This window comes from Scyliorhinus canicula, chromosome 7 (assembly GCF_902713615.1).
Source record: "Scyliorhinus canicula chromosome 7, sScyCan1.1, whole genome shotgun sequence".
In the NCBI taxonomy this organism is placed as follows: Eukaryota; Metazoa; Chordata; class Chondrichthyes; order Carcharhiniformes; family Scyliorhinidae; genus Scyliorhinus; species Scyliorhinus canicula.
In genome coordinates, this window is record NC_052152.1 from 46,517,832 (window position 1) to 46,545,175 (window position 27,344).

Genomic DNA, 27,344 nt, shown 5'->3' on the forward strand with positions numbered 1-27,344 from the left:
ACCTGCAGCAGCTGCGGTCGAAAAGGACATTACGCCAAGGTATGCCTGTTGAAATCGAAACCCTCTAACTCCCCCGAAGTCCAGAGCAATCGCACCCCCAACTCGCAGGCCCGCAGACCCCGTAATGTTGCAGCGTGTCTGCCGACTCCACCTCCGCCCGACATGTGCGACTCATGGGGGCTGCCATCTTGGCAATCCTCCCCCACGTGGCCGGCCATGTGCGAGTCATGGGGGCCGCCATCTTAGGCGCCATCTTCCTCGCCGCCTGCCACGTGCGATCCATGGGGGCGGCCATCTTGGACACCATCTTCTTCATCGCCCGCCACGTGATATCAATGTGGGCCGCCATCTTGGCCATCACCCGAAGTTCACCTCGACGACTACGACCTCCGCGGACAGTCATCATGGGGCCACTCCAGCACTGCTGATTGAGCCACCGACTACCCGCTACTCAACGCAGTCACTTTGGACCAGTCGCGTCCGAAGCACCTCAGGAGCTCGATGATGTCAACATGTACAAGACACCGTGCCTCTTCGACTCCGGGAGCACTGAGAGCTTCGTACATCCTGACCTGGTAAGACGCTGTTCACTCCCTATCTTCCCTGCACGGCAAACTATCTCCCTCGCCTCGGGTTCGCACTCGGTCCAAATTCAAGGGTGCACCGTTGGGACCCTAGCGATACAGGGCGCCAGCTACTCTAATTTCCAGCTGTACGTACTCCCAGACCTCTGCGCCCCACTCTTACTCGGGCTCGATTTTCAGTGCAATCTTAGAAGCCTCACACTCAGCTTCGGCGGACCCCTACCTCCTCTCACTATATGCAGCTTAGCGACTCTAAAAATCGACCCCCCCTCCACTCTTCGCTAACCTAACGGCTAACTGTAAACCAGTAGCCACTCGCAGCAGGCGGTACAGCCTGCAGGACAGAGTATTCATTAGAGCCGAAGTCCAGCGGCTCCTACGTGAGGGAGTCACAGAGGCCAGTAATAGCCCGTGGAGAGCTCAGGTGGTGGTTGTCAAGACCGGGGAAAAATTCCGGATGGTGGTTGATTGCAGCCAGACCATTAACCGGTTCATGCACCTCGATGCGTACCCCCTCCCCAGAATTGCAGACATGGTCAACCAGATCGGCCAGTACCGCATATTCTCCACGATGGATCTGAAGTCTGCACACCACCAGCTCCCAATCCGCCCGGAGGACCGCCACTACACGGCGTTCGAGGCAGATGGCCGCCTCTTCCATTTCCTCCGGGTCCCCTTTGGCGTCACGAATGGGGTTTCAGTGTTCCAATGAGCGATGGACCGAATGGTGGACCAGTACGGGCTGCGGGCCACGTTTCCGTACTTGGATAACGTCACCATCTGCGGCCATGACCAACAGGACCACGATGCCAACCTCCACCGATTTCTCCAAACTGCCCAGAAACTCAATCTCACCTACAACAAGGAGAAATGCTTTTCCGGCACTACCAGACTAACCATCCTTGGCTATGTCATGGAAAACAGAGTCTTGGGCCCCGACCCGGAGCGTATGCGCCCCCTCGTACAACTCCCTCTCCCTCATTGTCCCAGGGCCCTCAAGAGGTGCCTGGGATTCTTCTCCTATTACGCCCAGTGGGTCCCCCAGTATGCGGACAAAGTCCGCCCACAATTTAAGACCACACCCTGCCCACTGTCAGCAGAGGCCCGCCAGGCCTTCAACGGCATCAAGGAGGACATCGTCAAAGCTGCCATGCGGACGGTGGATGAATCCGTCCCCTTCCAGGTGGAGAGCGATGCCTCGGAGGTCACTCTCGCCACCACTCTGAACCAGGCAGGGGGACCAGTAGCTTTCTTCTCCCGAACCCTCTCCGCTTCAGAGCTTCGACACTCCTCAGTCGAAAAAGAAGATCAAGCCATTGTGGAAGCCATACGGCACTGGAGGCACTACCTCGCAGGTAGGAGGTTCACCCTCATCACCGACCAGAGATCGGTTGCCTTCATGTTCGACAACTCACAAAGGGGCAAAATAAAAAACGATAAAATCTTGAGGTGGAGGATCGAACTCTCCACCTATAATTATGACATCATATATCGGCCGGGGAAGCTCAACGAGGCCCCAGACGCCCTGTCCCGCGGCACATACGCCAGCACGGAAGACGACCGATTAAAGGCTTTCCATAACGACCTCTGCCACCCGGGGGTCACCCGGCTCGCCCACTACATCAAAGCCCGAAATCTGCCTTTCTCCACCGAGGAGGTAAAAGCCATCACCAGGGATTGCCCGATCTGCGCGGAGTGCAAACTGCACTTCTATAGACCAGACAAGGCCCACCTTGTAAAAGCTTCCCGGCCCTTTGAACGCCTGAGCATCGATTTCAAAGGGCCACTCCCCTCGACCAATCGAAATGTGTGCTTCCTCAACATCATAGACGAATTCTCCCGCTTCCCCTTTGCTATCCCATGCCCCGATATGACCTCCCATACAGTCATCAGAGTCCTGCACAGTGTCTTCACCCTGTTCGGGTTCCCCAGCTACGTACACAGCGACAGGGGTTCGTCCTTCATGAGCGACGAGCTGCGTCAGTACCTGCTCGACAAGGGCATCGCCTCAAGCAGGACTACCAGGGGTGAACGGGCAGGTGGAGACGGAGAACGCAACGGTCTGGAAGACCGTCCTACTGACCCTACGGTCCAGGAATCTCCCGACCTCCCACTGGCAGGAGGTCCTCCCCGACGTGCTCCATGCAATTAGGTCCCTCCTGTGCACTGCCACTAACCTGACCCCTCACGAGCGATTATTTGTTTTCCCTAGGGGCACTATCACGAGGACTTCGCTCCCATCTTGGTTGAGGACACCGGGCCCGGTTCTCCTCCGGAAGCACGTCCGGACACATAAAACGGACCCACTAGTAGATAGGGTACTACTGCTACACTCAAACCCACACTACGCCTTTATAGAACACCCCGACGGCCGTCAGGACACCGTTTCCCTCCGGGACCTGGCGCCTGCAGGATCCACCACTACCACCAGCACCGCCGAGGTATCCCTCACACTACACCCCACCCGACCCCCCACGCTCTGCGCCCCCATGCCTACAGGTTTCCTGCGCCAACCCTTCGCCCGTTGCACCGGTCAGGAACGAAGCTCGGACCGAACCACCCCCGGAATCCACACTCAGATCCACACCGCCCATCACCACTCAGCTATCCGAAGAGGCTGCAAACCCAGTGGTCCGCCGATCCCAAAGGACGACTCGGCCACTGGACCGGCTCAACCTGTAGACCCGTCACCCCCGTCGGACTTGATTTTTTTTTTTACAGGGGGTGAATGTGGTGAATGTACATCATGTAATTCACACTGTATAGTATTGTGTTCACACTGTATAGCATTGTGTCCTTGTGGGCACTGTCTGTGAGCCGTTGCCTGGCTCTGCCCACAGGGGGAGATGAGGAGCTTGTACAGGGCTCCACCCTCGGCTCCGCCCATGGCCCCTCCCACTACCGGAAGTAAAATGTGCTGCAGCCTTGTGAGTCTGCCCTCAGTTCTTCTGGTCGCAGGCAGGCTCAGTTGTAAGTCTATTAAAGCCACAGTTTACTTCCTATCGTGTCTCGAGTGAATTGATGGTCACATCAAGCCATTCCCACCATGCGGGGCAATCCAGTAACTACTGAAAGAGAGCTGATACCAGGCCCACCCAAGATGGCTGCCAAATCCCCATCCCCAAATCGAACGATGCTCCTGTACAATGCGGTCTTGGCCTTGTTGAACACTGAATGCCACTTAGCCAGCTCCGCTCCCACATCTTGGTAGAACCTAATGGCGTGGCCCTCTCATTTATAGTCCTGATGGTCCATCACCCACCGCAGGACCCTTTCCTTTACTTAGTAACTGTTAATATGCATGACAATCGCACATGGTGATTTAGCAGAATGGGGCTTCTGCCTGAGCGACCTGCGGGCCTGATTCAATTCAGATGGGGATGCCATTCCACCCTCCCCACCAGCTTCGCAAACAGCTGTGATATATATTTAGTTGGGTTTGGATCTTCCAGACTCTCTGGCAGCCCAACAATTCTCAAGTTCTGCCTTCTGGAACGATTCTCCAAATCGTTCACCTTGGCCCTTAGCGCTTTGTTATCTCCAGCCACCCGTGCCATCTCCGCTTCCAAGGAGGTGATCTGGTCACTCTGCATTGAGTGGCCACCTCCACATCCTTTAGCGCCTCGCCTTTACCGTCAGGTCCATTTCTTCCAGGGCCGCACGAATAGGGGACTGGGTTCGTGGAGTGGCCGGTGTGTCCACCATTTTCTCAGCAGGTGAAGCTTCCAAGTCCGACGATGAATCTTTACTTTTCTGCTACCTGATTTTGTACTTGTTGGGCATTCCTCTTGAGAGGGACTCTTCTCCCATCAAGTTCCACCCCAAATCACCCCTGAAAACCAGGCAAGAAGGGCCAAAATCAAGGTACTCTGGCATTTGTGTGCGCTACATGCTGCCACCGGAAGTCAATTGGGATGAAAATTTGATCAAAATAGAATAATGACATTTATATATATCTGCTACCAATAATAGAACTTCCAATGGGTAAATGATAAACTGAGCCACATTATTATTCTATATACCAGTAATTAGGTACTATTCTTCAAATGGATGCCGAATTTTAAAAACTTTTTTTTGGTTGGAGTTTTTCCAGTTTAGGGTCAGGGTTAGGCAGACACACACCTCTGCCCACAGTTGACTCAATTTTGAGTCAGGGTTGCCTTTGCAAGTATCCAATCTCTGCAAGCAGGGAAAACTGGTGCCAAGTCTGAATACAAACCCTCCAGCTAAAGGGTCACTTAGATTTTTTTGTGACTCCCAGCCTCAATTCCTTTGACACCTTCCATCAACTATCCCCCATCATTCCCCTGTTCAGGATCAGGATCATTTTGAGCAACAGGCTGATGATGGTCCTCTAGCACCATCCCTGTTTCTAAGGAGCTTTGGAAGATCATGGTCAGTGCCTCCGTAATTTCCATCCTTACTTCTCTCCGTATCCTCAGATGCATATCATCCTGTTCTGGTGAGTTAACCAACTTGAAATATAACCAGCCTTTCGCATATCTCTATCAATTTATAGCCCATCTAGTTCAAACCTTTACACATAATGGCGAAACCTTACCATATTTTCTCAAAGTGTCAGACTCAGACTGAAAACTGGCATGTCGCTCTCCAGTTGCAAACAACAGGGGCGAAATTCTCCCCTACCCGGCGGGGTGGGGGTCCCGGCGTAGCGGAGTGGCACCAACCACTCCGGCGTCGGGCTTCCCCAAAGGTGCAGAATTCTCCGCACCATTAAGGGCTAGGCCCGCGCCGGAGTGGCTCCGGCTCCGCCGGCCGGCGCGAACGGCCTTTTGTGCCACGCTAATCGGTGTCGGGGCTGGCCGAAAGGCCTTCACCGGTCGGCGTGAGTCCGCGCATGTGCCGGAGCGTCAGCGGCCACTGATGTCACCATCGGCACATGCGCGGTGGAGGGGGTCTCTTCCGCTTCCGCCATGGTGGAGGCCATGGCGGCGGCGGAAGAAAAGAGTGCCCCCACAGCACAGGCCCGCCCGCTGATCGGTGGGCCCCGATCGCAGGCCAGACCACCGTGGGGGCACCCCCCCCCCGGGGTCTGATCGGTCCGCGCCCCCTCCACGACCCCGGGGCCCGCTCCCGCCGCCTGCTCCCGCCGGCACAGAGGTGGTTTAAACCATGTCGGCAGGAGAGGCCTGACAGCGGTGGGACTTCGGCCCATCGCGGGCTGGAGAATCGCCGTGGCTGGCACGCCGATCGGAGGGGCGCGATTCCCGCCCCCGCTGATTCCCGGGTGGCGGAGAATTCCGGCCATAGCGGGGGCGGGAATTACGCCGGCCCCGGGCGATTCCCCGACCCTGCGGGGGGTCGGAGAATTCCGCCCCAGTTTTCACTCCAGATCTTGAGCCCCTAAAAGCAAAAAATGAGTGGATGGGCATATTGAGCTGGCACCTATAGAACAGAATCGCTACAGGGCAGAGGAGGCCATTCAGCCCATTAAGTCTGCACCAACCTCTGAAAGAAAACCCTACCCCACTCATCCGCCCTGTCCCTATAAAACTATAACCCCACCTAACCTGCACATCCCTGGATACTAAGTGCAATTGTATCGTGGCCAATCCATCTAACCTGCACATCTTTGGACTGTGGGAGGAAATCATAGTACCCAGAGGAACCCACGCAGACACAGGGAGAAAGTAGAAATTCCACAGTCACCCAAGATGAGAATCAAACCTGGGTCCCTGACACTGTGAGGCAACAGTGCTAACCACTGTGAAACCATGTCACCCGGCTCCAAAGAAATTGTGTGCTATCTTTAAACGGAAATTGAACGGCCCAAAGCCCCTAACAGAGGTATTGCCCAGGCTTGACCCTTACCTTTGTGCCACCAGAAGTCTCCCCTCCATCGGATTTAAAAAGCTGTTGTAAACCTCGCCGACATGACGCCATGTCGATGATTCTGACTATTCAGCGTGCAGGGAATCATGTGGCGGGGGCTCGTTAATATTAAAATTGATTAGAATTAATTTAAATGAGGTTCCTGCCCTTTGAGCCTGTGAACCTTGTGACATTGCCAGCTAGCGGAGGGGAAAATTGGGAAACGCCATCTCTCCAGAGAGAATCGCATTTCCCGATTCGCTCCAGATTTTCCGTCCGATTCGCTGTGCTCTTTGACAGCAATCACGGGCTGAAAATCACCACTTTTTCAAGCTTTACCCAAGGGTTCTAAACTTCCATACAGAAGCCAATGCATACAAATTACTTCATTGCATTTATAGGGAATAAAATGTGCGTGCTGTGAAGTTGAAAACAGCAAACTATTTAGATGCTTGTCAAAGAAAATGTTTTAGAGGTATGTGGTAGAAACTAGTATCTGATATTTATTAAACTTTGTTTGGGCCACACCTCCTACTCAGTCTGGAGATGGGTATTAACATATCAGGTACAATTCAACGATCTCATCGCACCCGACTTGGAATCGGGACATGAAGATTGAATCCCGGGAGGCGCCAAAATCGGCTTTCGTGCCAGGCATATAACCAGACTCGTGAGGCCTGGTATTATCTGGTTCCTACCCTCACTCGATGAGATCCAGAAATACACACTTAAATAAGCCATTAGGCATATGTGTTCGTTGGATTCACCCAGCGCCTGGGATTCAACAGTTGCACCTGCAAGGTTTCAATCAGGTGCTGTTCAGTACAGATTCACATAAACATGAACCAGGTGTGATGGTACCTCGGGGTCTCGCAGGCGATTAGAGGCCCCCAGGTGGTCAGGGACAGGGCAGGGTGATACCCTGGCACTCCCAGCCATGCACCCCGGCAGAGCCAAGGTTCCTGGCTGGCAATGCCAGACTGGCTTTCAGAGTCCCAGTGCCAAGGTGCCAGGTTGGCAGTGCCAGTCGAAGGGGGCGGGGGGAGCTTGCCTATAAAATGGGGGGTTTGAGGGCCCCAGAAAAGTTTGGGGGGTGAAGTGGTGGGGTTCCTGAAAGCCAGGGGGGTTCTGAAGGGTGGGTATAGCGATTGGGCTGTCTTCCAAAATGATCTGCGAGGTGCTGATCCTGCTGACAAGCTCAGCTTGCCAATGTAAGATGGCTAAGTGTGGCCTTGACAGGGACAAACTTCCCAAGACCAAGAAAAATGGCAAAGTGCCATTGAATAGGGGGTTATTCTCGGTGCTGCAGCCAAACGGGCACCGAAACAACACTTTAACTTTTTTTCATTGAATCGCGCCCATCATCCACACCTTTTACAATGTGTGAATGTGGAAAGGACAGTCATTCACACAATAGAACCGCATTTTCAACTAATGTTGAAAATTATTCTTCTATATTTTACACTTCGTCAGTAGCTCAGAATTCTGGGCTAGTCTTGAGGTGTTGATTAAAAGTAATCAGATCTTAGAAGAATTCAGGGATCAAGAAAGGATATGTCACAAATTTGCCCTTGGGTGTTGTTGAGACAGAATGTACGAAGATCTGGTGTGGCACGTGCAAACGTACAAAATACGTTGACTGCCTTTCTCTTCAGTAAGCTGTCAACCTTTGCTCAGTGTCAGTGGTAAAACCCTCGACTCTGAGTCAAAAGGTTGTGGGTTCAAGCCCCTTTCTAGAGACTTGCGCACACATTCCAGGCTAACATATCATAGAATTCACAGTGCAGAAGGAGGCCATTCAGTTCACTGAGTCTGCACCGGCTCTTGGAGAACCCTACATGTCCATGCCTCCACTGTATCCCTGTAATCCAGCCTAACCTTTTTGGACACTACGGGGCAATTTAGCATGGCCATTCCACCGAACCTTTGGACTGTGGGAGGAATCCGGAGCACCAGGAGGAAACCCACGTAGACACGGGGAGAAAGTGCAAACTCCACACAGTCATCCAAGGCCGGATTTGAACCCAGGACCCTGGAGCTGTAAGGCAGCAGTGTTAACCACTGTGCCACCCCATATCAATGTATTAATGTGGGAGTGTCATAGTGGATGAGGTGCTACATTTTGGATACTTTGAGGTTTGGTCCTTCTTTAAATATCATCAAGTGCTCTCTGGGTGCCGAACAGGCACCTCATTGCAATCTGCCAGTGGGGGAGATGGAATATCAGCCGTTCCCATACTGAGCTGGCTTCCTGGGAAGTGGCCTTGAATGGGCTAGGAGTAAGCTAGAGTTTTCTTTTGTATCCAGGAGGAACTGTTGCTCTTCACAATAAGACAAAAAAAAAATGAAAATATCTTCATGTCTTTTTGAGTGGTTTTCAGTAGTCCCTTTAGGGACCGCAGGTTTGGCAGCTTAACGCCCAATAAAAGTAAATAGTGAGCACATTTCTGAAATTTGTTATCAGATTCCAGAAACTAGTTTAAGACCATGGTTTGCAAATTTAAGCAGTTTGTTTTTTGGGGGTTGATTGCTCACTCATTTAAGACCTACCTGGCAGTTTAGTCCTGGATATCAATGAGGCAGCTCAACTGCATGCCCCACACTTTTTAAACTGTGGCCCACTTATTTTGCAGGCATGAAATGGGTCGCCAGCAGTTGAAAATCACCTTCTTTGTAATTTTATGAAGGGACATTAATTATGAATGATGCAATATGTCGTAGGACATGATTTCTGAAGTAGTGCATTATTTTCAGAACCAAAGCACTTTCTCTAACAATGGGTAGAATTTAGTATAGTGACACAGGTTGAGTCCACATACCCCTCTGAGTAAAGAAGTTCCTCATGTCAATCTTGGAGAACCCTTATTTTTAATCCGTGCCCCTTAGTTCTAGATTCTAGATTACAAAACTGTAAAATATTGTGCTTTAAACCTTTTATAGATGGTATTTTGTTGACAAAGGTACACTGATCTAAATTTTGCAGGCAGAAAGCAATGCTGGTCATTTTTGACCTACAAAGATCGAGCAAAATGTGTGGCATGGCTTTCCCCTTTCCTGTTCGCAGTTTAAATCTAGCACCAAGCCAAAGGGATCTCTTGCCGCATGGAACAGTGAAGACAACAAGCGGGTAAGCAACAAATCCCAATGAAGTATTTTCACATAATGATCCAAGCAGTTAAAAGCTTTTAATATTTCACATTAATATTTTTGAACTGTGAAAAAAATGATGATTTGATTCAGACCGAAGCAAAAATAAAAATAAACAAACTTAATTTTTTTAAAATTGTGCATTTTTTTAGTCATTATGGAAAAAATTTGACATTCCACAATCAAAATTAGCTTCTCAGGGCTAGTGAGGATGTATAGCAGCAATTGTGAAGTTTAGTACAATGTTAAAAACACAGCTATCAACAAGGTGTAACTATTTTAAGGGTTCTTACTGCATGATCAATAGCATAAGAATGGAAGTTCTCGTCAATTCATACAATTTCCCACTATTGCAATCTTGGGATACGTTAATAATGCACCCTCTGGAGAAGTAATAATAATCTTTATTGTCACAAGTAAGCTAACATTAACACTGCAATAAAGTTACTGTGAAAAGCTCTTAGTCGCCACATTCCGGCACCTGTTCAGGTATACCGAGGGAGAATTCAGAATGTCCAATTCACCTAATAAGCACGTCTTTCGGGATTTGTGGGAGGAAACAGGAGCACCCGGAGGAAACCCACGCAGACACGGGGAGAACGTGTAGACTTCGCACAGACAGTGACCCAAGCCGGGAATTAAACCTGGGACCCTGGCGTTGTGAAGCAGCAATGCTAACCACTGTGCTACCATGCCGCCCAGTAGAATCACTGAAAGCAACTACTGGATTTCTGTAATATTATGTAGATCTGTAGACTCTCAAAGTTGCTGACAGTTTTAGTGGAGTAATGATAGAAAACACTGATGGTTTTGTCACCATTTCCACCAGAAATTCTTTATTGTTTACTATTATTAGAAATGTGCTATCAGAAAAACTAAGATTTATTACAAGTATGTTGGAAACAGCTACTCTTGAGTATTAAATAAATTAAAACCAAATGTGTTAATTAGAATAAGGGATGTGTAATCTGGCTTCATTTTTGGTTGAACTTTTAATAAACTAACATAAATCCATCAAGTTAAATCAGGACTGATAACATAGGGATCAAAATTCATACATGCAATTTTGTTTCAGCTCCATATTTTCTAATCCATTCTGGTTTTAGCTCAAATAATGTTGTGTGTAAAATGGACTAAATATTACCGTATTACCTGAGACAAGGCCCGGCATACTCCAACCTACCAATTTCAGATTAACTCCGATTTCTGTCTCAGATTTCTGCGCATTAAATAATCAAATACATTTTCTGCTTTGATTTAATTCAAAAATATCATAAACCAATGCCTCATAACATACCTTCATAAATGGTTCTAGTCTTCTCAAAAAATTTCACAGAGTTCCTTGAAACAGATGTTTTCCCTTCTACACAGGAACTTTTCACAGACCCTAGAGAGCAAGATGGTAACTGATTCCTGAAGTAAAAGTTTAATCTTTTGACTGAACTTACATTCACATTCACATAGTACCGAAGATAAAACATTCCTTTGAGTTGTTTTGGTAAGCACTGAATGTTGTTTTTAAACTGTATTTTATTTTGATTCCCATCTCTTTTCCTTCCTCTAAGAATGCCTTACACTAGCAATTAATTGCATTTCCGCCTCTTGCCAGAGCCAGATGATTTGAATGGCACCATTATCTACAAATATCACCAATTCCACTTTCAAAATAATGATTAGAAGCCATCTTTGCAGTGAGCAAAATATTTTGGTTTTCCCCCATCCCATTCAAAATGGAGCATGGTTCATTCTACCTATTGGGTTGCTGGGAATTGGTGAAACTCTTGTCAGTGTCAGCTGAACTCAAGTAATAGGGGGGTTTTGAATTAGCAGTGTAGTACATTGTTAATGGGGAGGCTGCCAAGCTCGTATCATTTAAAATATATAACAGTAATACATTACTCAATTGGATTCTGGTGTCTCCTTGTTGACATATCTCCTTAAAATCATTAATGTATCATTATTGTGTATTCACATACCACATACAAATTGATGTCCAAAAATGATGAAGCTTGACAAATGCAGACATGGCAACTGTCCCCTTTTAACATGGATAGTCAACATTTGCAGCCCTGCTCATGCTCTCTGTGCTTGCTGAAATTGCTCTCCTCAGTCCTTCTACTCTTGCCTCTGATGGTGCATATACTCCACAAGCCGCACTCCTCCTTGGATCATGTTACTAGTGTTAATGTCTTTAATTAGTGCTTTGTATGCTGCAGGTGTTAACTCTCACATGAATGGGAGTTTTCATTTCCGGCATAGAGAGGCCACAATTCAAGCAAGTAGCATGCAAAAAGGAGGAGTCCAGTAGAGGACCAAGGGACTGGGGTAGAAGTGTGTGGGGGAAAATTGTTGCTAGGGGTGGGGGTGGAAAGAAAGAATTATGAAGAGTGGTGGAGGAGAATGGAAGGGAAAGGGAGGGGGAAGAATGCAGGGCGAGTGAAGGTAAGGAGAGGGGTGGGGACAGAATGCAAGGGAGTGGATGGGTAAGGATAATATAATGATCTTTATTGTCACAAGTAGGCTTATATTAACACTGCAATGAAGTTACTGTGAAAAGCCCCAAGTCGCCACGTTCCGGCACCTGTTCAGGTACACAGAGGGAGAATTCAAAATGTCCAAATTATCTCACACCATGTCTTTTGGGACTTGTGGGAGGAAACCGGAGCACCCGGAAGAAACCCACGCAGACATGGGGAGAACGTGTAGACTCCGCACGGACAGTGACCCAAGCCAGGAATCGAACCTGGGACCTGGTGTTGTGAAGCAACAGTGCTAACCACTGTGCTACCGTGTTGCCAATAGAGTGCATGGCTGAGGGACAGGGTAAATTGCATGGTTAAGTAGAATGACTAGGGAAGGGACAAAGGAGTGCAAGAGGAATGGAAAAATTAATGGCATTGCAGGAGTTAAATGGATGGCAATAAATAGAAAAAAACAAGTGGTAAAATGAGACAGAAAGCTGTAAAATATGAAAGCTGTATTTTCACACGGGTGAGAAAATAATTGCCAGCATACCAAGATAAACTGGAGAGCAACTTGGGCTGTTTGGGAATGGTAAGGTGGAGGACCAGCTTGAATTGATGAAGAAGATGAAGTGCCAGTATTAAATGGGAAGGCTCGAGAAGATTGTGTTGCGGGGAGGATTCTCCTGTGACGTGTTACTTGGCGGCGGCGGGAGGAGGCCCACCATTGTGGGGCGGCAGGATCTTCTGGTCCTGCCGCTGTCAATGGGATTTCCCATTGAATCCACAACACGCCACTGGGAAATCAGTGGCAGGGGTTTGCTGTCGGCGGGGCAGGAAGATCCCGTAGGTGTGAACAGCTAGAAATCCCTTCCAGTGTTTCTGTGAATAGGTGGGGAATTGAGTGAGTTTCTGAAACGTATCTGCAGAATACTGTATAGGGTATTGCTGCTTACTGGGACAACGGAGATTAAATGTGAGCGTGTGACTTAAAAATGTTCAAACATTCACTTGTTACAACCATGCCTTACTTTATTAATGATTATTACAGTGATGCTGTAGTGCGAGTAAGTTGTGTTGTCAGAAAATTAAATGACTCATTAACTTGAGGTGCACTCCACCTAAAGTGAAATCACTAATCAACTCGTCAATCAACTAATCTTAAAACTACTCAGAAAAATCGTATTGTGATTCTTAAGTTTATCTACCTTATGACACTGTAGAAATCTTTTCCTTGAGGAGTATCAGACACGTTGATGATGGTTAATAAAGATAACAGTCTTAATGATGCACAAGTCAAAAATCCAACAAATGCAATAATGAAACTACAAATACAGCAATAAAATTATGTGGAATTTTATCAGGTTCAATTCCACTAAACACAAATTTAGGGATCGAGAATTGGTTTATGTAATTTGGGGGAGAATTCTGACTGTATAATGCACCCAATTAAGTGATTCCAAAGAATGCCTATATTTAAGCACTAAAATTATGTTTCAACAGAATCAGCATTTTTATAATAATCAATAAATGAATATATTGTCAAATGTTATGTTGTAGCACCCATCACAATTAACAAAACTACTCACAACTCTGGTGTCATATTTGACCTAGATGAGCTTCCAACTACATACCTATGGGATCACCCGTTGATTTCCACCTCAGAAACAATTCCCAATTCCCTTCCTGCCTCAGCTCAGCTGTTGTAATTGTATATCAATTATGTTTAATTATATGTACATGGAGGGTATTAATTTGGTTTTCACTTGAGTCCATAGAGACGTTTCCTGAAACTGTGTGATTGAGTTTGGAAACATACGCATGTCTCACTCTGTAAATAAATGCAAGACTGCTCCATCTCATCCATCACCAACTAGTTTTCTGCAAAAGAACAATCTGTTTCATAAACCCCCATCCAAACTTTTTTTAACCTGTAGACTTGACTTCTCCAATATCCTCTTGGCCAGCCTTCCACTTTCTACCTTTGTAAACTGAAGTAATTCAAAACTTTCTACCTATTGTTGTGTTCTGTGTTATAACTGTTGTACACAGAACATCTAGTTTTTTAACTAGAAAGGTGCTTTGTTAACAAACATGTGGAAAGATAACTAATGAACATAATACAGACGATGGCTACTAAATGAATTCAGTAAATTCTCCTGGAGCTATTCGAAGCGTGACTATCCTCTTGCCACTGGACACCATCATGCGACTAGTTGCTTGTGGCACTTTTGCCATAGTAACTGCTTTTGGATCGTCTGCTGTGCAGGCTGACTCTGGCTCTTCTGCCACCATAGCTGATTTTGGAGCCTGAGCTGGATCAAGGAGCTTTGGTTGACCCATGGTTGTGTCCACACGCTGAGTTGCATGCCCATCACCTGGTGAAATGTCCAGTGTCGGCATATTTTTGGATGAATGCGTGGTTGCAGTCAAGTCTGCAACTTCAGGAACAATCTGCAAACCCAGTGTCTGGGTGGGATCAATGTCCCAAACGTTAGATGTTGCTTCTTCCTTTTATATTTGAACCCCAATTGGTGGTTCATCCTCACTTGATAAGGTAATATACGGTTCGTCTTTTGCTGGAGAGCCGATTAGTGGCTCATCCTCATCCGACTTGACAATATATGCTTCCTCTTTCTTTGTGGAACTGCACGCAGATGCATCTATCTGCTCTTCTAGCACGTCTTTTGGCGGAATGGCCTCGCGTATTGGAGAGTCCGCTGCAGGAACCATTTCGCTGGCATGAGATGATTCACCGTATGCCTCTGGAGCCGGTTTCTCCAGCATGGCGATTATTTCTCCAGTTACCAGTCTGTTCGCAGTTGGGTTGCTCTCATCTGATGTGTCTGCTACTACAATCTCACTTTCAGCCCCTGCATACGCCATCTTAGAGCTTTCACACTTATCATTGTCCTGCGCAGACTTGGTGCGCCTTGTGATCACCTCGTCATTCCCGCCAAATAAACGGAATAGACTTTTCCTCTTCTGCCTCATCATCTGATTCTTCACTTTCCTCATCGTAATCGTTGTCATCGTACTTATCATCCTTGCAATCATCATCATCGTAATGATCATCATCGTCATCATCTTCTCCTGTGAAGTATAACAGTGCTAGCAGAATTATGTGTTCATGCAAGAAGTGACCAATTTACAAGTCATCAGCGAGTCTTGCTGCAGAACCTTCATCCAGCTACATGCTTTGGAACTTCAGGACTAAAGAAATTGATGAGTCATTTGGTACAGTTTTCGGAACGATTCTACAAGTGGCCTGACCCTTATATTTCTACTTTGTTTTAATGGTTTTCAATGTGACGTTTTTTCTTTCTTCTAGTCGATCCGGCATCCTGTGCAGCCCGTGATTTGAAAGATGAAAAAGTCTGACCCATCAGGCTGTGACTCCATCTGGTATCTTTTTGTCAGTACCTCGTTTGTGAAATACTTATTTGGCTCAAACGTGAACTCCAGAGTAAATCTCATTAGCTTTTCAGGATCTGAAAGTTTTACATTTACATCTTGTAGAAGCTTTAGGATAGGCTCATCATGCTCCTGTATCATGCTACTCAGCAAATCCTCATTTTAGAAGACTATCAATCAGAATTCTGGAATTCCTTTCGCTCCCCCATCTCTTCATCTGGTTTATCTTCCTCCACTTCGACTTTTGCTTGTATCTTATTGGATAACTGCGCCATTATATCTCGTTGCCAGTTGCAATGATCCTCTGACGCAGCGCTGCCTGGAATGTACAGCCACACATCTAGGTTCAGGGGCACATGCATTCGCTCCTATGATGGACTCAGGTTCCATGTCCATAATGGGGAACGGTATGATGTGACTTCTGTTGTGTACCCATGCTTCGAGTTCACACATGCCCAGCGTCATAATCTCATTCACATTGTAATCTTTCAGCAGTCTTGTTTGATTTTTGGTTTAACCCGCAGCCAGTGCAAATCAGACAAATTGAGGAGGTTGGCCCTCGCTTCTGTGTCGTGTTTGCATTTTATCAATGTGGCATTCAGCAGCACTGGAATTGTCCATCTGTATTGATGCACGATCAGTTGCACAAAGAGAGTTGGATACAACTGAGGCTTTATTGCTCTAAGATGTGTGGCCTTCCACAGCAGCTGGCGAAATGGCTGTAGCATGGAGGACACGCACATTTATACTCCGCCTACTGGGCGGAACCAGCAGGCAGGGACTACTGACGTACCTGTAGTACAGGTCCTACTATACATCACCTAATATAGGTGCAACAGTGGTTTACCACATGTATTAAATGGCATCAGCACTACTTTCACAACAGATCAGTAAGATTTATTCACCTTTCATATTTGGACTCATCATGTCCTTGGTCGAAATCAGAACAATGAAAAACTGTTCTTCAAGGGACATCTCATCGACTGCATTGACTGATCCTGTTTGGTCCACTGTGGGATGTGAAAAGCATTGTTTCGCAAAATGATTTACATGGCCACACTTGAAACATACTTTCCCAAATGCAGGACATTGCCATGACCCATGTCGATTGCAGCATCGCTGGCATAAGATAGTGGACCCGTTTGGCCGCTTAAAATGCCCGCCTGCACTGAGACCACCTTTTTTATTTAACTGCGCCACAGTGTTTATGGTGCTGGCGTCATCTTCCAGATTGGCGGCAAAATGATTCAAGTTGAGCGTACAAATCTGCTGTGCAACTATATCACTTGCATGGCATATCTTGACAGCATTTTCTTATTTCTGGCCTTCTTCCTTTAATGACCTCTCATAAACTTTATTATTCGATAAGTACTATAATTGCATGACTGCCGCCTTCAGCTGCAAATCGGTTATAAAGCTATCAAAAGATTTGCTGGCTTTTTGGGTATCCATATGAAATAAGAAGCGTTCAAATGCTTTGTTTTCTTCGGAGAGCAATGCCGATCAAAGTACTTTATTACTTCAGCGAAGCTCTTGCCTTCCTCTTTGCTGTCGAACTCGAAGCTGTTGTATATTTCTATTGCTTGAGGACCTACTGTGAGCAGCAACGCAATACGCCTCTTGTCAGGCTGTGCCTGCAGGCCAAGGGCTGCAACATAGAGTCTAAATTGCTGCTTGAGAACATGCCGATTTTCATCTATGTTACCTGAGACTTCAAGCAGGTGGGGTGCCTTAAAACCTTCCATCTCTAACTTCAGTCTTTTGTTGCGTTGAGTTCCAGATGGCCGTAGTTCACCAGGTTGGCGGAAGAATTTTCTCTTTTTGTTCTTCAGCCTATTTCGCCCTATCTTTTCCGTTGTTATCTTTAATTGTTCTGCACACCTGGTACCCTGTTGTGTTCTGTGTTATAACTGCTGTAATTTTTAAAAATAAATTTAGAGTACCCAATTAATTTTTTCCAATTAAGGGGCAATTTAGCGTGGCCAATCCACCTAACCTGCACATCTTTGGGTTGTGGGAGCGAAACCCACGCAAACACGGGGAGAATGTGCAAACTCCACACGGAGACTGACCAAGAGCTGGGATCGATCCTGGGCGCCGTGAGGCAGCAATGCTATCTACTGCGTCACTGTGCTGCCTAATAACTGCTGTAATGATGTACACAGACCATCTAGTTGTTCAATTAGAAAGATGATTTATTAACAAACACGTGGAAAGATAACTAATGAACTATAACACAGGCGATGGCTACTAAATGAATTCAGTGAATTCTCATGGAGGCACCCTAAGCATGACTGTCCTTTTGTATGCCTTACTGCCAACTGGCAGGTGTCTTGAGTTACGTGATAGATCTCTATCGCCACCAGCTGGTTAGAGGTCACATTGCTAACTATATACAGAACTGTGCAAAGGCATATTACCACACCTATGTTCTAACTCGCAACGCATTTAGTTCACTTACCACTCCTGATTGGCTCCTAATTGAATAACGTCTTGATTTTACAATTTTCATCCTACTCTTCAAGTCTGTCCATGGCCTCAACCCTTCTTATTGCTGTATTCTCCTCTAGCCCTGCAGCGCTCTGAAATACCTGTACTCTTTCAATTCTGGTCTCTTCAGCAATGATTTTAACCGCTCTACCACTAGTGGCCATGCCTTCAGCTGCCAAGACCCTAAGATCTGAAATACCTACTCAGTCTCCTTTCCTCCCTGAAGACATAGCTTAAAACCTGCTTCTTTGACCAATTTTTTGGTCATGTGCCCTAATATCTCCTTTGTGACTTGGTGTCAATTTTGTTTGATAATGCTTCTGTGAAATGTCTTTGAATGTTTACCACACTAAGGTGCTACATAAATAAAAGTTGTTGTTGCTGGAAAATTATCAAAACACATTTTGAAAATGTAACTTACTTCAATTAACAACAAATAGAATATTGTATATAGGTGCAACTTAAATATTGAGAAATTCATGTCCCACTGCACTTCCTTTGTATTTGTTTTGTTTGACATATTGAACCATTTGCATTTTATAGATGAAGTAAATAAATTGCAGATCATTATCAATAAATGAATAAAAGTGCTGAAATGCAAAAACAATAAAAGGGACAGGATCTATCGTCTCTTGATTTTTTTTATTCAGCAATTATTCAGGGCTGCTTTTCACTTGTATATTTTGAATTGTCAGCATTTTGGGCTCTTCAGCTATTCAGGGTTTTTGGATTGGAATGTATGAAAATGGTTATGAATGTAGAATACATTTCCTATTATATACATTGATGAACAGGCAACGCAAAATTCATCAGCAAATATGGCAAAAATACTTGCTCGCAGTTATATTATCTAGTTTTTCCAATAGTATTTCACTGTACAATATCAGCTGTATAATCAGATGCCAACTTATGACAATTCCAATTGAGTAGTGCAGTACTATGCATACATAGTATTTAGAGCTCCAATTCATGTCCAGCCTAACATTACATAAAAACGGGTGCTGCTAGGTGATGAAATAGTTTCTACTGCAGTCAGCTCCTCTAAAAAGCAGGTAGGATTTTCTGGTCCAAAACTGCTAATAGCTGAAATTACCCTTGCTGCTAGTTCAGATATTGTGAATTAATGTAAATATGTAAAAAGAATTCTTATACAACCATTTGGTTTTAAGGAGAGTAAACATTAGAATATAAGAGTGTTCCACTAGAGCTGTACAAGACACTAGCTAGGTCAGTGATGCAGTGCTGTGTTACAATTCTGGTCACCACATCACGTGAAGGAAATGATTGCACTAGAAAGGGAACAGAGGAGATTTACAAGGATATTGCCAGGACTGGAGAATTTGGGGTATGAGGAAAGACTGCATAAGCTAATAAAAGCAAATTACTGTGGATGCTAGAATCTGAAACAAAAACAGAAAATACTGGACGCTCTCAGCAGGTCTGACAGCATCTGTGGAAAGAGAAGGGAACTAATGTTTTGAGTCCGGATAAATGTTTGATAAAGCTGCATAGGCTGAGATTACTTTCTTTGGAAGGCTGAGGGAGGATTTAATCGAGGTACATTAAATTATGAAGGGCTAGATAATGTGAATTACGAAAGATTTATTCCACTCAGCGGGGAGGTTGAGAACTAGGGAACATAGATTCCAAGTAATTAGTGGACGGTTTAGAAAGAAATGGAGGAGAATGTTTTTCATTCAGAGGATGGTTGGGGTTTGGAATTCACTGATTGAAGGGGTGTTGGAGTCAGAAACTCCCATTGTACTTAAAAAATACTTGGATAAGCACTTGAAGGCCATGGACTCGGATTTGCAAAGTGGAGTCCTGGACAGCTCTTTTTCAGCTGGACTTGACTTAATGTGTTGAGTCACCACTTCCTGTGTGGTAAGTTTCTTTGATTCAAAAATGGAAATTTAAGTATAATCTTATCTCTCATCCTTATGCTAGCATGTCATTTCACTTGCATAAACAGGTAAATGACCCTCTTAATATGCATTTTGTAATCAGCCACTAATCAGATATCTCATAATGAGCAACCATGTGATTTCTGTCCTTCTGATGGGAACTGTACAGTGTTCTCACTCGGTATTTTCCTCCTTGGCTTGACTTGGGATTAGGTGCTCACCATATGGGTTCTAATGGATGTGAATTTGTGTCCTCGCCCTCACAACATGCACATGCATGCATGCTGTGCCAGTATATCATAATTGTAAAAAATAATTAAAATTACAAGATTTTCAATGTGAAAATCTTTGGACATAAAATCAGAAAGTTGACACATTCCACTCATTTTTTCATGTAATAGACAATGAACCTAGTTGCATGGGCTACATGTCATTAATGCTAGAGACTATAAGGAAACCTTGTAACAAGGGCACATGCTTTAGCAAAACAAAACAACTGTATGAGGAAAAATAAATCAAAGAACAAGAGTCAACATGGGACAATTTTATTTTCAAAGCCTGTTCCAAAATGTGATTTGTAGAGTGGCAGCTACCGAGTGTTTCTCTTTTCAGTTATAGGGCAAAATGAAGAGGGGGATAACATAAAAATATAAATAAAATTCTTATCCTTTCAAGAAACTTGAGGCCCAATTTTAACTTAATCTCTCCACAAACCCTGTGCTTGAAGGAAATGGGGAATGCGTAGTATTAAAAACAAAACATTAAGTTACTCACCTCATTTGCATCAACTTCTCTCCTTTACATTTTTTTTAAAGGTTTCTTAATGGGCCAGAAGGAGCAGGTGTGATTCCTAGTTCCTTCTACCACTTATCTGACTATAACAAACCATTCCCACTCGCCTGATCTCCAGTGTAGGTCTAAGGTTACTGAAATTATGTATTTAAATGAGGCTCGAGTGTCAAAATTACACTTAATTCTCACAACAAGTCCGATTCATATAAAGGGAATACTTTTTTCTAACCTGAGATTGTGGAAGATATAAGCATCAGAATAGTGAATATTATTAAACACTGGATTAATTTTCCTGGCAACCCTCTATGCTGGCACTGAACAGAATACAGCACATCTGAAGTGTGCTATGCCTATTCAGATACAATTGGCTGTAAAGCCTACAATGTTCCTACTGAGCACATTGTAGAATCTAAATCTTGAAGTTACAAGTTTTATGCACACAGATCATTTCTAGAAAATAGATCAATAAGGAAAAAGCTAATATCCGCAAACCAAAAATTTTGTTGTGCAGCATCCTATGCATTCTTAAGAAAAACTGCTTGCACTTCATTGATTCTACTCTCCTCTCCATGTGGAGTTTTATTATATTAAAATATGTTGTACTTTAGAACAAAGTTGAATGGGTGGAATGCACTATTTTACAGATGTTAAAGTTATAACTCATGGGCTAGGCTGTCAAAATAAGTGACTTCTTTTATAGAAACATACAAAACACAAAATTCAAGAAGATTAAAATAAAGAGGGAAAAATTAAAATAAAGTTAGAGATGAGCAAAGAGTCATCTGACCATAAAAAGACATGGCATGGAGCTCTGAGGGGACATTTATCTTGGCTTTGAAATTAATATATTTCTGTGCAACATATTCCTCTCATGGAGCCTCAAATAGCCACTAACTTTGTTTGGTTCAGTTTAGTTCACCAGAGTTTGGTGGAATTTGCTCATCCCCAACCTATGTAACCTGAAAAAACAAACTGTCAGCTTTCGCCTACCGTACCGAGATCAGTCTTAAGATCTGTCGGCAGACTTAACTTTCTTGGTCCTTTTACTGAAACAACAGAAAGAAAAACAAAAGGCAGCAGTTAATACTAGAAAACAAAATTTACAAGATAGTGTGGAAAAAATGTGTACGAAGATTGTAATGTTGGATAAAAAGGCAGCAGCACTGGACAAACTGGGATTGGATGCTTAACGTATCAATCAGCAAATTGTATTATTCAAGACGACAGACTGGACTTCTAATGTGTGAATTCATACAGTAGATTTTACAATGGGATCTCAAACCATTCAGGCATTTGCTGTTTTCTCATCAGGAATCTTTAGAAAATGCCAAAATATCAGGGTTGAATATTTGAAATGTTCAATCTATAGATATTGGTCCCATTTTTATAGTGTTAACAATACAACCTTTTTCTGTTAAGAAAAATACCCCATAAAGAATAAAATTACAGCTTCAAAAATGTAGAGTTGCTTGATTTTATGGAACTAAGGGGAAAGATGAAGAACGCAGTAATGCTTCAATGGCCTTCAAAAATGAAAAAGGTACAGAATTTGAAAACAGAATTAATGGACACACTGCAGCACGCATGCGGAATGTCTGTTCTGAATGTGATCAGCAACGTAGTGATAATATGATATTGCACAACAATGATCTCTCAAACAAATACAAGCACTTCTGAGCACTGTATAGTCACAATATCCTTTCTTGTGAACGAATCACAAACCAATATTGATGATTAATTTTGCAACATGATCTTCATTTTAACGTGAAATCCTTAGTAATTTTATAAATATGATTAAATATGTTAGTTGTTCCACATTCATAAAGATGCATGTGCAAACAAAAGACAATTTAGGTGCCCTCTTGCAGAAGAATGACTGTATACTTTCCAATGGGGAGAGGAAATGAAAATATGTGGCGAAAAGAAATTTGCTGAGTGACATACACTCATTTGTTTATGAAATTGAAGATCCTCAATATTGGTTAAAATAAATACTTCTGTTGCATAGTTTAGTATGAAATTAAGATTATATTGGAAGATTATTAACAAGGTGAATAAAACATGTTCATTACTATCAAAAAGAATCTATAAGGATCAATTATTTTAAGATATATGTTTTTTAAGAAATAAATTTAGAGTACCCAATTTTTCTTTCCAATCAAGAGGCAATGTAGCAATGACAATCTAACTACCCTGCACATCTTTGGGTTGTGAGGGTGAGACCCACACAGATACAGGAAGAATGTGCAAACTCCACACAAACAGTAATCCGAGGCCGAACCAGGATCCTTGGCCCCGTGAGCAGTAATGCTAACCAGTCCCAAAAAATGAACCCAATGTCCCAGAAATCTAAAGCCCTCCCTTCTGCACCATCTCTCCAGCCACGCATTCATCTAGACTAACTTCCTATTTATATACGCACTAGCATGCGGCACCAGAGGTAATCCAGAGATTACTACCTTCTAGGTCCTTTTTTTAAAAATCTATTTCCTAGCTCCTGAAATTCTGCTTGCTGGACCTCATCACTTTTTTTTGCCTATGTCGTTGGTACCAATGTGTATAACTATATCTGTCTGTTTGGTCACGAACATGCGCCGGCCCTAGGGTTGCTGGCGCCCCGGGCAAGCTGAACTTCGGCGCCCTTCGGGCCGGGGGGCCGGGGCCGGGGCCGGGGGGGGGGGGGGGGGGGGGGGGGGGGCAAGGCCGAGGGGGCTGGGCCGGGGCGACGGGGAGGCGGCGGACGGAGGGGGGGCGGACGGAGGGGGTCGGACGGAGGGTCGGAGGGGGGGGGCGGACGGAGGGGGGGGGGTCGGACGGAGGGGGGGGTTGGAGGGGGGGCGGAAGGGGCCGCCCTGGGGGAGGGCGGCCACCGCGCATGCGCTGGTTGGCACCGGCCCAACTGCGCATGCGCGGGACCCGAGTCTCTGGCGCCCCCTAGCACATGGCGCCCCGGGCGACTGCCCGAGTTGCCGGTACCTTGGGCCGGCCCTGCGAACAACTGAAGCTTCCAGGATTTGCCACATAGCACAGCACTAGTATTTCATGTATGCAAGCTCTCCTGCCTTGACTACCCTTCACCCCTTAATTTACTCCCATTTTAACAAAAAAAATGCCTACATAAGAATACTATTAACTTAACTTTTAACAATTTAACTTAATTACTGATATACTTTATCATAATAACCCTGGGCGGAATTCTCTGCTCCCGGGAAAAATCGGGAGGGCCGTTGTGAACTCGGCCGAGTTTCACAACGGCCTCGGAGGCCGCTCCTCGGCCCCAATTCTCCCCTCCTGGCGGGGCTAGGAGCGCCGCTCCGTAACTCTCGGCCGCCGAGCGGTGCGCCGAGAGTGACGCGATGGCGGTGCCTATGTGACGTCAGCCGCACATGCGCAGGTTGGCCGGCTCCAACCCGCGCATGCGCGGCTGACCTCACGACGGCTGATAGCTCGAACCCGCGCATGCGCGGTGGCCGTCTTTCCCCTCAGCCGCCCCGCAAGACGTGGCGGCTTGATCTTGCGGGGCGGCGGAGGGAAAATAGTGCGTCCGATTGAGACGCCGGCCCGATCATCGGTGGGCACCGATCGCGGGCCTGTCCCCTCCCGAGCAGAGTCGTGGTGCTCATTCCCCACCAGACCCCCTACAAGCCCCAGAACGGGCATCTCACGGCGATTTCACGACGGCAGCGACCAGGTGTGGTTGCCGCCGTCGTGAAACGGTCACGAATGGCAGGCCGCTTGGCCCATCCGGGTCGGAGAATCGCCAGTCGCCGAGCCGGGGGGGGGGGGTAGGAGAATCGCGGGGGGCACCATGGGGTCGTGAAATTAGTCGGGGGGCCCTCCCGCGATTCTCCCACCCGTCGTGGGGGGCGGAGAATCGCGCCCCCTGAATTTCACTTACTTATATTGCTTCTCAGTTAATACCTTCCTCCTAAAAAAAACTTTTTAAACTCACGACTGCTTCACTGCGAAGCATTCCGACCTTGACGTCTATGAAACTCAGCTGTGTTCCGCTCCTGCCCGGACTGAGACTGAGCTACTGATTCAGTCTTTTTTTTCTCCTCGCGCTGTTTTAAACACTGAAAACACTCTGCTCTCCTCGCGCTGTTTTAAACACTGCAACACCCGGCTCTCCTCGTGCTGTTTTAAACACTGCAACACCCGGCTCTCCTCACGCTGTTTTAAACACTGAAAACACCCGGCTCTCCTCGCGTAATTTTAAACACTGCAACACCCGGCTCTCCTCGTGCTGTTTTAAACACTGAAAACACCTGGCTCTCCTCGCACTGTTTTAAACACTGAAAACACCCGGCTCTCCTCGTGCTGTTTTAAACACTGCAACACCCGGCTCTCCTCGTGCTGTTTTAAACACTGCAACACCCGGCTCTCCTCACGCTGTTTTAAACACTGAAAACACCCGGCTCTCCTCGCGTAATTTTAAACACTGCAACACCTGGCTCTCCTCGTGCTGTTTTAAACACTGAAAACACCCGGGCCCCCTCGCGCTGTTTTAAACACTGAAAACACCCGGGCCCCCTCGCATAATTTTAAACACTGAAAATACCCGGCTCATCTCGCACTGTTTTAAACACTGCAACACCCGGCTCTCCTCGAGCTGTTTTAAACACTGAAAACTCCCGGCTCTCCTCGCGCTGTTTTAAACACTGGAAACACCCGGCTCTCCTCGTGCTGGTTTAAACACTGAAAACACCCGGCTCTCCTCGTGCTGTTTTACACACTGAAAACACCCGGCTCTCCTCGCGCAGTTTTAAACACTGAAAACACCCGGCTCTCCTCGCACTGTTTTAAACACTGAAAACACCCGGCTCTCCTCACGCAGTTTTAAACACTGAAAACACCCGGCTCTCCTCGCGCTGTTTTAAACACTGAAAACACCCGGCTTCCCTCACACAGTTTTAAACACTGAAAACACCCGGCTCTCCTCGGCTGTTTTAAACACTGCAACACCCGGCTCTCCTCGCGCTGTTTTAAACACGGAAAACTCCCGGCTCTCCTTGCGCAGTTTTAAACACTGCAACACCCGGCTCTCCTCGCGCAGTTTTAAACACAGAAAACACCCGGCTCTCCTCGCACTGTTTTAAACACGGAAAACTCCCGGCTCTCCTCGCGCCGTTTTAAACACTGCAACACCTGGATCTCCTTGCGCAGTTTTAAACACAGAAAACACCCGGCTCTCCTCGCGCTTTAAAAAATAAATGTAGAGTACCCAATTCCTTTTTTCCAATTCAGGGGCAATTTAATGTGGCCAATTCACCTAACCTGCACATCTTTGGGTTGTGGGGGCGAAACCCACACAAACACGGGGAGAATGTGCAAACTCTACACGCACAGTGACCCAGAGCCGGGATCGAACCTGGGACCTCGGCGCCGTGAGGCAGCAGGGCTAACCCAATGTGCCATCATGCTGCCCTCTCCTCGTGCTGTTTTAAACAGTGAAAACACCCACTCTCCTCGCGCTGTTTTAAACTTTAAAACTTGCATCTCACCACTCACTGCTTTATGTCATCAGCATACATCTGAAAACTAAGGTTGGGATTTTCCAGCCACCCCATGGCAGCAGAGGAGGCTCGCCATTGGCTGCCAACGGGATCTTCTGCTCCCATCAATGTTTACACCGTTTTGTACCTCTCGCCCACCCAGAGGGTCACCTTCAGGAGGATTGGAAGATCCTGCCCATGGGAAAGGCCAGAAAATGTCACCCTAACAATGTGTTTTGGATGATGTCGCTGGGGAGCAGCATCTTATAAAATCATAGAAACCCTACAGTGCAGAAGAAGGCCATTCGGACCATCATATCTGCACTGACACTCTGAAAGAGCACCGTACCCAGGCACACTCCCCAGCCCTCTCCCCATAACCCCACCTAACCTGCACATCTTTGGACTGAGAGAGGAAACTGGAGCACCCAGAGGAAACCCACGCAGACACAGGGAGAACATGCAAATTTCACATAGTCATCCAAGGCCACAATCAAATCCAGGTCCCTGGCGCTGTGAGACAGCAGTGCTAGCCACTGTACTGTCCCATGTAGACGAGAAACAGAAAAGGCCAAGCATAGATCCTTGGGGGTAGCAGAAGTAACAGTGTAGGAGCTGGATGAAAAGCCATTGCAAGTGATTCTATGGCTTTGATTAGATAGATGAAAATGGAACCAGGCGAGAGCAGATACATCCAGCTAAATGACAATAGAGAAGCATTGCAGGATGATGGTGTGGATTTTGGAGAGGAAAGGGAGGTTGGAGATGGGATGGTAGTTTGCAAGAATGATAAGGGTCAATGATTGCAGATTTAAAGAAGAGAGTGAGAACACTAAAGAGAGCTAACCAGTTACAATAAACATTAACATGGAAACCAGGAGGGGAAGTTGGGTGGTCTGCAGTTTTGCGGGAATAAGACGGAGGAATCAGGAGGTGGGTCTTATGGATGAAATGAGCTCAGAGGGACATGGGGGACGAGGAAGATCTTAGAGAAACTAGAATAAAAATTCCACTTCAGGCGAGGGCAAGGGGGAGAATTAGAGAAAGTTTGGCCAGCTGGGCTAGGGGAAGAGAGGGATGCAGCAGAGGATGATTGGATAATCTTGATCTTCGTGGAAAAATGTCCATGAGTTACATGCTCATGGAATTGAGGCGAAGAGGGAGAGGGGTTTAACAAGGCTGTCAGTAGTCCAAAAAGGAAGCTGAGATTACCTTTGCATTCCA

General features: G+C 46.0%; 1 protein-coding gene across 6 annotated transcripts in view; it reads right to left on the reverse strand.

The window, feature by feature from the left end:
- The window catches only part of stxbp5l (syntaxin binding protein 5-like), a 721,261-nt gene that overhangs the window by 94,788 nt on the left and 599,129 nt on the right, over positions 1-27,344 (reverse strand). For 2 of the 6 annotated variants that reach the window (XM_038801936.1, XM_038801934.1), the window contains exons 20-21: positions 21,621-21,671; positions 10,861-10,950 (exon numbers count right to left, since the gene is read on the reverse strand). The exons of 3 other annotated variants lie outside the window; for them this stretch is intronic. In XM_038801936.1, the coding sequence (XP_038657864.1) occupies positions 10,861-10,950; positions 21,621-21,671 (141 nt within the window). The remainder of the gene's footprint in view (positions 1-10,860; positions 10,951-21,620; positions 21,672-27,344) is intronic. One more of the 6 variants, XM_038801935.1, reaches the window with a different exon arrangement.